The sequence below is a fragment of the Wyeomyia smithii genome, chromosome 1, assembly GCF_029784165.1.
Source record: "Wyeomyia smithii strain HCP4-BCI-WySm-NY-G18 chromosome 1, ASM2978416v1, whole genome shotgun sequence".
Taxonomy (NCBI): domain Eukaryota; kingdom Metazoa; phylum Arthropoda; class Insecta; order Diptera; family Culicidae; genus Wyeomyia; species Wyeomyia smithii.
The window spans coordinates 115779105-115789607 of record NC_073694.1 but is presented as its reverse complement, the minus strand read 5'-3'; the positions used below and the strand labels follow the sequence as shown (position 1 = coordinate 115789607).

Sequence of the window (10503 nt, the reverse complement as noted above, 5' to 3'; positions counted from 1 at the left end):
GCACACATAGAAAAATATTAAGGTAATTGCTATCTTTTTAGGCTTGGTCAGATTTGTGCGGTGTTTTTAACAGACTAATCTATATGGTCTAGATAATAACAATTGAGTTCTCCAGGTGCGTTTGTATTAGTGCGATGTTTACGATTTATTTTTTGTTAGCTGTAAGAATTTTTTGTCACCTGTGAGAACTGTCATCTGAAAGAGAGCATAAAAAACTACCGAGTTTGATTCACACTCTCACAAATTTCAATATACAGTGTTAAGCGGGCCGTGTCGTAGTGTTTGTGTGTTTTCGCTTGGAGAACTCTATATAGAGTTCTCCAGGAGCGTTTGTATTAGTGCAATGTTTTCGATTTTTTCTTTGTTAGCTGTAAGAATTTTTTGTCACCTGTGAGAACTGTCATCTGAAAGAGAGAATAAAAACTACCGAGTTTCAGTGCGTTTTGAGCTGCCCGACAGATCAGACGTATTTTCGGTTGCTTGTGGACTGGTCTTTGACGACCTATAGCTTCAAAGTTTGTGTTTTGTCAGTGTGTCTTTTAAAGATTACCTGGAAGTTAACTTACATCGGTCTTTCTTAAGACTACCTATTTCTTTCTTTCTCAATACTTGCAATTTGATATTATTCTTGAACTTTTTTCGTATCACCTGAAATGGCAGGACGAAAAAAGAAACCACACATCGCTACGGGGCGGAAAAGAGAGGCATCTCTTTCTGAAACTAGCTTATGCAGTGAAAATTTATATGATATTCTGCCTGAGCAAGAAGCCGGCGAAATTGAAATGTTCGAACGTAAAACTATTCAAAGTGAAATTTCTGTAAAAAAGGAGAAAGTTCCACCTATTGTGGTAACTATTGCTTCTGAATTTAATATTTTTAAAAGAGAACTTTCTACGTTTCTCTCCGACGTCAAAGTTACTTATCAAATTGGCCGAAGAGGCGAATGCCGTTTACTGGCCCAAACATTGAAAGATTGGAATCGTCTTATTCAGTATTTAATAATATGACAAAAAATAAAATTAGTTCGTAAAGTAAAATTAGCACAACGGAGCTCTTCCGTGATACGCCTTCCATGGGAGTTGGCCACCAACTGACGTGTCTCATCGCTTGCGCCGCTGTAGATATAATAAGTCATTATACATAGTGTGCGTAAAGAGACCACTCTCTCAGTTGACAGAAATAAACTTCCACAGGGCAGTGTGTGCAGTTTCATCGCGGCGTGCTGAGATGCGGGAACACAATAGTAGAGGGTGATTCGACATTGGTCTTAGGAAGAGTTACCCTTACCCAGTAGTTTAATTGGCCAGAACACCTTGCCGAAGACAACGGAGATTGCGGGTTTTAGTCCCGTCTGGACGAGGGAAATTTTTTTCTAATTCTAGTCACACCTTCTATTCCCGTTCATCTTCGCATTCCCGCGAAACTACATACATTGCCCGCTTTACTAAACTTAAAATGTGAGTCAATATGACAAAAAATGAAATTAGTTCGTAAGGTAACGTTGAGTTATGACAGATAGAGATGGACGATACTAAGATCGTAAATTTTGGTATCGATATTTTTTCAAGATATCGAGTATTTTAGTATCGGTAACTTACGAAGCCAAATGAAAACAAACAACAATGACGGTTTGTTTTAATCTGAAAAAAGATATTATTTACAACAGATTGAAAAACACCGTTTTATTGTTGTATCAAAATTAATTTCAATTCAAAATAAACAAATTCTTAGGTAATAACAATAAACATTCTATATCGATTCAACAAAAACTGTGCACTTAATTTGAAACGGCTGATTAGATTAGTTTCAAACTAGAATAATAATTTGTAATCATACAATCCTAATTTGAAGCAACAATATTTTTTCGTTCATACATCAACCAAAAATATGTTGAAAACAAACCAGTTAGTTTTTCCTCCGTGAGTGATTGCTATCCAGCTTTCCACGAGCGGTAATGGCGGATGGATTTGACATTAAATGTAGGTTGTCATAATATGGTTCATTGGATATTTCCATTGAACTAGTGCTTTTTGGATGGATTTGACGTATAATAATACTAGTTCAATGGAGAAATCCATTGAACTAGTAGTATGACAACCTCCATTATGTGTCAAATCCATCTAGCTAATTTCAGTTCAATGGAAATATCCAATGAACTAGCAGTTTGACAACCTACATGAAATGTCAAATCCATCCGCCATTACCGCTCGTGGAAAGCTGGATACCTTTCTAGGAGAAAGGCAAAAACATATGTTACTGATGCGGCACAATGAACGGATCTTAAGACCATATTTTCAACACTAGCGCCATCATCGCCAGCGGCGGCTTCAGGAAACAGTTGCCATGACATGGGTCTGATAGAAATGCGACTCAATAACTTGTTTGTAAAAGCGTATGCACTCTTAATTTACTTCAATTGAAATTGAATAGCATTGACTTAAAGCCGCCTTGATTCCTTGCCCTCGACTATGCAGCAGAGCCGCTTTGATATGGTTTGCAATCAAAATGTTCTACGAATAAACTAGTTATAATCCATTATTTGATGTTGTTAAACAGTATGCATTATAACATAGTTTTCATTGACTGCCCGAAAAAAATTTACGATGTATTTTTGCAATGTGTTTGTTGTTGAATCTACCGCCGACAATAATTTTACTATGAAAAACATTGTCAGTGATATTTAATGTAAAATTGAGCTTTATAGACATAGTTGTCTCACGACATTTATTTTATATATCATGGCATTGTTGTGATAAATACATCAAATCGCCAAAAGCATGCGAACTTTAACAAACTCGTACTATGTTGTCGTATCATCCCAACAAACAATTTTGTTCGATAACGGCTTCTTGAGCTATAGTTCAGCCAAAATCCACTGAATAATAGCCTATTAACACATACATAAGACATACGTAACACTCAGGAAGAAATCTTCCAAAAAAGTTGGTACAAAATGAACTACTCGAAAGTACCAACCTCTGTAAAAAAACCTCTGTTTGAGCAGTTTATGGAGGTTGTGTACCTGCGCAGCCCTGCATTTGTCTCGTTCCCACTCGAAAACTGCAGCATTGATTTTGTAAACAACTTTTTGACAGTTTCGTAAGGGATTTTGTTGAGGGCTCGAGTAGAGCCGCGATGAAGAAAATTCATTCCGTTCATTTTCGTCGAGCAGTTCATACTGGTGTTGGTACCGGGTGATGTGGGGCAAAGAGTACCAAAAAAAATCGCCAGTGTTACGTATGTCTAAGTATGTGCTATTAAGCTGTAAACCTACAAACTTGTTTGCTGGGATGTTCACTAACCGATCTATAAATATGCGAAATGGTGCCCATGATGATGGCAATAAATCGTAGATGCCTTTGATGATGAATATGATATTCTTTGCTCGATCAAGACTAACGAAAACCTAAGAAACAAATAAAAAGACTCTAATTAACTGATAAGGTGTAGAGAATAAAACTTATTCGGATATTTTTGTATTTCAATTACGAACATTTCACTATCCCCAGTTGAACGTGTATCGAGTGCTATTCCTTACAGCACTTTTTTACCAGTGTTTGAGATGTCTGTCAGTTGCGGGTGTTGCTTCTTCTTTTTCTTGAAAATACCCTGCACACAAAGAAAATATTACCAAGTGAACACGTAAAAACAATGTAAATTAACGTAAACCTGAATTTTCACTGGTTTAGGTAAATAATACACATAAAAATTGGTGAAAACAATGCAACAGCTTAATAAAATGCGAATACTTAATTTTGGGTAAAAAATTGTATGAAGTTTTTGATCTTGATATTGTTGATTCAAGGTATCCGTTTTTATCTAAATGATGACTTCCGTGCAGGTACTCAAAAGTCGGTAAATCACTTTTACCTTTATGTACCTTTCCGCACAGAAGGGCTGATTTGCGTCAAAAATACGCATATTTGGGTATTTTTATTTTTCTGTATGCATTCTAATTTTTTGTGAAAGGACAATACTCAGAGGGAGAGATATGCGAAGAGAGTGTTGTGAGCAGTGCTGATAAAAGTCATTTTCCCCAGCAAAATTCTTCGAAAATTACAGCCAATCATTTTCAATTTTCACTTCCAATGATCGCAGCACTCTTTCAGATACACTACAGATTACACTTTCATCGCATGAAATATAATGAGGTGTTTTGACAGTTCACTTCCATGCAAAAAGCGGAAAGGGAGAACTCTGAAAGGATTGTAAAAAAATAACGTTTATGGATGCTTTTTTTCACTTTCACTCAAGAGTGTCAACAAATATCAACCCTGGTTGTGAGTCAAACGAACATGTCAAAATTCGAGCCAAACGAACAAGAAAGGTAACACATTGAAAGGTATTGCAATAAGGTTCAATAAGGAATATATTTATTTTTACACGTTTTTCATGTTCTATTGCTAAATCATAAATTGAGAATGCTCCAGTGATTTTTACTGGTGGTTCACAAACCCTTTATATGGTCTACAGAATAATGATGAAAATATATAAAATTAAACATAAACATAGCATTTAACACCTTCACGGTTTTTGTGATGCACTTTATTATTCCCCAGGACTTTCACCACATACATACATACATGTCTTATGTATGTGCTTTCACCGTCACCATCAGTTACACGCGAGCCTTAGGCTTCCCTATACCGAGTAACAGTGAATGACAATGAACTCATGTCCTGGGCTCAAATTACTTTGTGCCCGCTGTCAGCAGTAAGATAAAGATGTATGAAAAGAGGCGGTGATATGCTATCTCGTTTACACATATATTGAGATGTTAGCCCTTGAAACATGTTGAGATGCCATAGGGGTGGTTATACGAGCCGAATAAAAAAGTTATTGCGCTTTGAGAAGAGATCTGGCACCTCTGATATGTGAAACCCAGTTCCCAAATCAGCGGTTTTTTTTCATTGCTTATCTCTCTCTCTCTGAGTATCTCTAGTTTACACAACACACGCTGAGATTAGAGTGCCTATATATAACTAGAGTGGCGCCGTGTCATCCAAAGTAACGCTGGTAACACTGAACATCCTCTCTCTTTTCCCCACACGTATTTAATAGGTTGTTTGCTCAATTAGAATGACACTGACAGATAATTTTTATTCCAATTCTGACAGTGTCGCCACTCTATATATTTACAGGCACTCTAGTTGGACCTTGAAACCAGAGTCTATGTTTATAATAAGAGTCCCGCAAAGATGAAACCAAATCAGTGTCAAACGAGGGTACCAACCGAGCAATGTAAATAAACAAGGTGATAATATTAGGAGTGGATGAAAAGTGTTGTAATTGAGCGTAATAAAGAATGTGTTTTTCCGAAGTTTTACTTACACATTTTAATCCAACATTAAACCTGTACACTGGTTCACTTAAATTTAACAAAACATCACCGGTGTAATCTTTCAAAACTGTGTACCTTGTGAAGAATTTAGAAAAATGATATTCGCTTATGCATGGTGAAAAACAGAACTGTATAGTTCTTGGCAACAAACGGCACAAAAACTGTGTTGCCGAAACGATAGATTTTTTCTTTGCGCGACTCTATATACATAGAGTGCCTGTAAATATATATAGAGTGGCGACACTGTCAAAATTGGAAAAGAAAATATCTGTCAGTGTCATTCCAATTGAGCAAACAACCCATTAAACTCGTGTGGGGAAAAGAACAAGGATGTTGAGTGTTACCAGTGTTACCAGCGTTACTTTTGATGACATGGCGCCACTCTAGTTATATTATAGGCACTCTATATATACACATAGACTCTGCTTGAAACATGGCGCGATGCTACCTGTATTTTTCACTTTGCGCGCACTATACTGCCGGTACCCGGATAACTGTCCCATTCAGGGAAACCAGATGTGCAGATTTGTCTGCAAAACGCAGATTTCTATAGAGTTTGTGTGCAGATTTTTATTGATTCGCAGATATTTGCAGACTTTCAATAGTTTCCGCAGATTGTTGTCAGGATCTCCTCATATTTACGCAGATTTTTCCAAAATATGTGCAGATTTTTGCTTGCATAAGCTAAATTTTTTCGAATCACGGATAGATTTTTTCAGATTTCAAACAGATTTTTCCGGTTTTTCGAGAAGTTGCAGTCATTTTTCAAAAACATCTGGCATCTCTGGTCCCATTATGAAAAAAAACATGTTGAGAAAACGGCGATCCGTGAATTGGCGTTGACGGTGTTGCTGATATTTGTTTGGTTTCTGCGTGCGAAAAAAAAAGAAGGAAATATTTTTGCTTTTGTCATCACGCACATTTTGACAATTACATACGAGAGTTCACGCAGGTGCGAACAGCCTTCGAAATCTCTCAACGCGAATAAACCGAATTTTCGGGTTTACAGAAATTACATCCAGAACCAATGACCATTCGGGTTATTCGCGTTGAAAGAGATTTTGAAGGCTGTTCGCACCTACGTGAAAACTCATATGTAATTGTCAAAATGTGCGTGAAGACAAAAGCAAAAATATTTCCTTCCTTCTTTTTCGCATGCAAAAACCAAACAAATATCAGCAACACCGTCAACGCGAATAACAGTAACATGGCACCACAAGTTTATCGTTGAGAAAAAAAACCATGGATGGAATTGGTTTTACGTTATATTACTTGAAAAAAAGACAAAATGGGACAAAATATGCGGGTACATTTCAAAAGCACTCGCATATTTTGTGCCATCACATATAAATTCACCCAGCAACCGGCAGTATCATTGGCAACGTAGATGGTGCTACAGAAAAACAACATTAGTCTAGTTAATTAAATGACATACTTCTATATGTAAAATAATCCGATATACACTAATCTGGAGCAAAATCATATGTTTGCAGTTTGTACTACTATGCAGTGGGACTGTAATGCGGGTACTTTCAATATGGGACAAAAACAACTTGGTATTTTTCCCGTGTTTTTCCATTCAAAAGTATCAATTTAAATTTTTTTCCAGAAAATATGATAACAACTAAGTCGATTCCCGATGATAACTCAAAAGTGACCAAAATCAGTATAGGACAGTTATGCGGGTACCGGCAATTTAGCACACACATAATTTATCTTGGCCGATTTCAGAATCAACTTGGCGCCTACTTGACAATTTTTTACGTTTACCACTGGTACAACGCGCTGACTTCCGGCAGTAAAACGATTGACAGCGAGGTTCTAGTGGCCAAAAGTGGCTCGGGGGACCGGCGTAATTTCACCGACAGTTTTGTTCATCGAAACTCGCAAAAAGTGAGGTTAGGCCGTTCCATGCAATTGGCCCTGACGACTCTGTTGCTATTGGTTTGGTTTTTACTTGCGAAAGTGAAGGAAGGAAATAATTTTGCTTTTGTTTTCACACATAAATTGACAATTGCATATGAAAATTCGCGTAGGTGCGAACAGCCTTAAAAATCTCTTTTACTTGTGTCAGGGCTAATGATGTATAGATCATTGCACACGAAAAATAACCTCACTTTTCGGATACTTCCCACGAGTTTGTTTACAATGCGTTCCATTCACTTTTTATGCGATAGGAGTGAAAATTAATGATACGAGTACGAAAAAGATGGGAAAACTCTCCGCCTATGCGAATGCGTTACTGTGATCTTTTGGTTTATTCTTGGAAACGCAATTTTTAACAAGACAGTTCCGCATTTTTATTCGAGCCGAAAACTGTCAAATCCCTTTCTTCTTGTTTTGTGACGTCATCGTGCAATGATCTATAGCCAATTTCTTTAGTTCCGAAGCCCACCTGGGGCTATCTGGCATCTGTTTCTTGCATCATAAATCGCAATATCGTTACTCTATCCCTGCGTAGATTTGCACTGACTCAGCGGAATAAAAAAAATCGCTATTAGTGTGTAAGTTCTTACCAGCACATATTGAGCCTAGACATATAGCTATTTTTTCCGGACTCGTAAGTCGCAACATCGTTACTCTATTCCTGCAAAGACTTGCACTGACCCAGTGGATTGAAAAATTCACTAATAGAGAAGTAGTCAGCCTATACACCAGAGAGACGCCGAAACACTCATTGTTAAGGCAACTGTCAACATCAAAACTGGCGAGCTGTATAATTTGGCAATGCCGTTATCCCAGCTAGCTGGCATCCCGCCATGTTTCGAGGACTAACATCTCAGCGTGTGTGTAAACGAGATAGCATTGGCTCTGACGACTCTGTTGATATTGGTTTGGTTTTTACTTGCGAAAGTGAAGGAGGGAAATATTTTTGCTTTTGTTTTCACACATAAACTGACAGTTGCATATGAGAATTCGCGTAGGTGCGAACAGCCTTAAAAATCTCTTTTACTTGTGTCAGGGCCAATATCACCGCCACTTTTCATACGCATAACATAGCATCTGGTAATGGGGCCCGCAAATCGCGGATCCGCTGCGATGAAACAAAGCAAATAAGATAGTGATGTCAGCTAGCTGCGTTATCCGTTTTGATGTTGACAATTGCCTTAGCGGTGAGTGTCTTGGCGCCCCTCTGGTGTACAGATTGACTCATTAAAACAAAGTTTTTCGAACTCAATTAGGAGCACAACTAATAAGTTTAACGGAACCGATATTTTCTTACAAAAGCCAGACTATCGCAGTGAGCAATAAGGGAGATTAAAATAATTTTCGAAGTACGAAAAATATTCAGAATAACCTCAGTTTATTTCTTTTTTCGAGAAATAAATTATTCGATCAGATGTGTTGATCCATATATCATAGGTTAGTCCAACTGAAAATGAAAACATTATAGGTTATGTACTCATGATTATATATAACCATACCTTTCTGAACCCGATGTCTTTCGCATATTCTCTGAAACACTGTCGACAAATGTTCAAGCCATATTTGCGAATCATTCCGTGATTGTTGGAGCAGGCACGACTATAAAATCAAAGAGCAATATAAAATTATTCACGGCGCACGAGGTCTATTGTTACAAATATTGACAAACGTTTTAGCTTTTGAATAAAGCATGAACACTAATGCGTACCAGAAACGAGAGCCTTGTCCATATTTTCGTGGATGCGAATACCAAAGTTCAGAAAAACCCATGTTGTCCGCACAAAACTTCAAACGCGAAAGAACTAGCAATGGACGATATTGTATCGGTATCGCTATTATCGATACTTTCGAGAATAAGATATTTCGATTTTTTGGATCGATACACAAGAGTTCGATACAGGGATACCAGATGTGCAGGTTCGTCTACAAACGCAAATTTTTAGAGTCCATGTGCAGATTTATATTGATTTGCAGATATTTGCAGATTTATCATACATACCAAAATATCTCTTCATGGTTCAGCAAAATACTTTACTGAGAGCGTATCGGCTAACCGCTTGTTTGTAGCTTTTTTCCAAAATGTTGCTGTAATTCAGTTCCAAAATGTACTGAATTTATTCAGCAATTTTATTTCTAGTGTAAAACAGTATAGACCTTCTTACGTACGAATGTGTTAGTGCCATTAGTTGTGGTAAATATTCACAAATAGCTGTTTTGTTGGCAATGCTATGTTTTTAGCAGCTGGACAAATATTCAGTTGAACACTCATTATGTGTTTTAAACTTGTTTTTAAATAAATGTTTTCATTCGTGATCAGAAATCGGAAAAAGCTGCTGAACATAATCGACCAAAATAGGTAAAAAGTGAAAAAGTCGAAGCAACAAGATGCGATGATTTACAATTTGGAGGAAACAAAAGCAACTTTACACGGGTGTACACGTTTACTAGTGTGCGTGGGTGAAAAGTCACTTATCTCTATTTAATCAACTGAAAACCAGTAGTCGATTCAATGATCAACGAAAATACAGCAAAACTATTTGCTGAACACAAAACAGAAAATTAAGGTTTGCTGGAAATCAGCGAGCAAATCGATGTGTCAAAAATGTTCATGTCAAGCTGTGATTAGTAAAATCTGCAAAATCGCTGCGAAGCTCGTATATATATACTAGCTGACCCGGCAAACTTCGTCCCGCCTATTTTTGTGTTTAATTTAATAAAGGCCCGAATACACACACGGCGTAATGACGCCTTCTCCATACAAATTAAAAGGCGTAATCGCGCCTTTCGTTGGGACGCCTTTCAACCAGAACCTTCTAGCTCTGCCTTTTAGTGGAGAAGGTAGTCGTTCGCCGCCTTCGGCTGCGTACTTGACTGCCTTCCGTGTAGACGAATCGTACCTTCCAAACGGTCTTGTGTTGCCTTCTTTTGGCGAAGGTGCTGGCAACGCCGTGTAGTATCATTTTTCGCCTGCTGGTAATGCTAGAAGTGTAATGCCTTATTTTTTCTTCCAACGAACATAAACAAACAGGAATTGGGTGGCATGACGACAAGAAGGATTGCGCACGGCGGGGTTCGAGACGGCGTGGTTGCGTCTTCCGTGTAGACGAGCGGAAGGCAATAGGCGCTAGAAGGCACACTAGAAGGTTTTAGGAAGGTACTGACAATTTTCGTCAGGAAGGCGTTGTCACGCCGTGTGTGTATTTGGGCCTTAATTTTCAACATTCCAAATTCATTGA

The 10503-nt window shown here is 37.8% G+C and overlaps 1 protein-coding gene across 1 annotated transcript; it reads right to left on the bottom strand.

Annotated features, from left to right (window-relative positions):
* Positions 1 to 8628: 8628 nt before the first annotated feature.
* LOC129726869 (40S ribosomal protein S29) lies at positions 8629 to 9130 on the bottom strand. Its single transcript, XM_055684088.1, has 3 exons — positions 8976 to 9130; positions 8767 to 8866; positions 8629 to 8714 (listed from the first exon to the last, which is right to left on the bottom strand). The coding sequence occupies exons 1-3, from the start codon at positions 9035 to 9037 to the stop codon at positions 8706 to 8708; spliced, it is 171 nt and encodes a 56-aa protein (XP_055540063.1). The 5' UTR covers positions 9038 to 9130; the 3' UTR covers positions 8629 to 8705.
* Positions 9131 to 10503: the final 1373 nt, after the last annotated feature.

Bases quoted from the DNA above. Each gene is read 5' to 3' on its own strand.
- LOC129726869 (XM_055684088.1), bottom strand. From the start codon at position 9,037: ATGGGTTTTTCTGAACTTTGGTATTCGCATCCACGAAAATATGGACAA. The intron at 8,867-8,975 runs GTACGCATTAGT...TTGATTTTATAG, and splicing joins GGACAAGGCTCTCGTTTCTG to TCGTGCCTGCTCCAACAATC.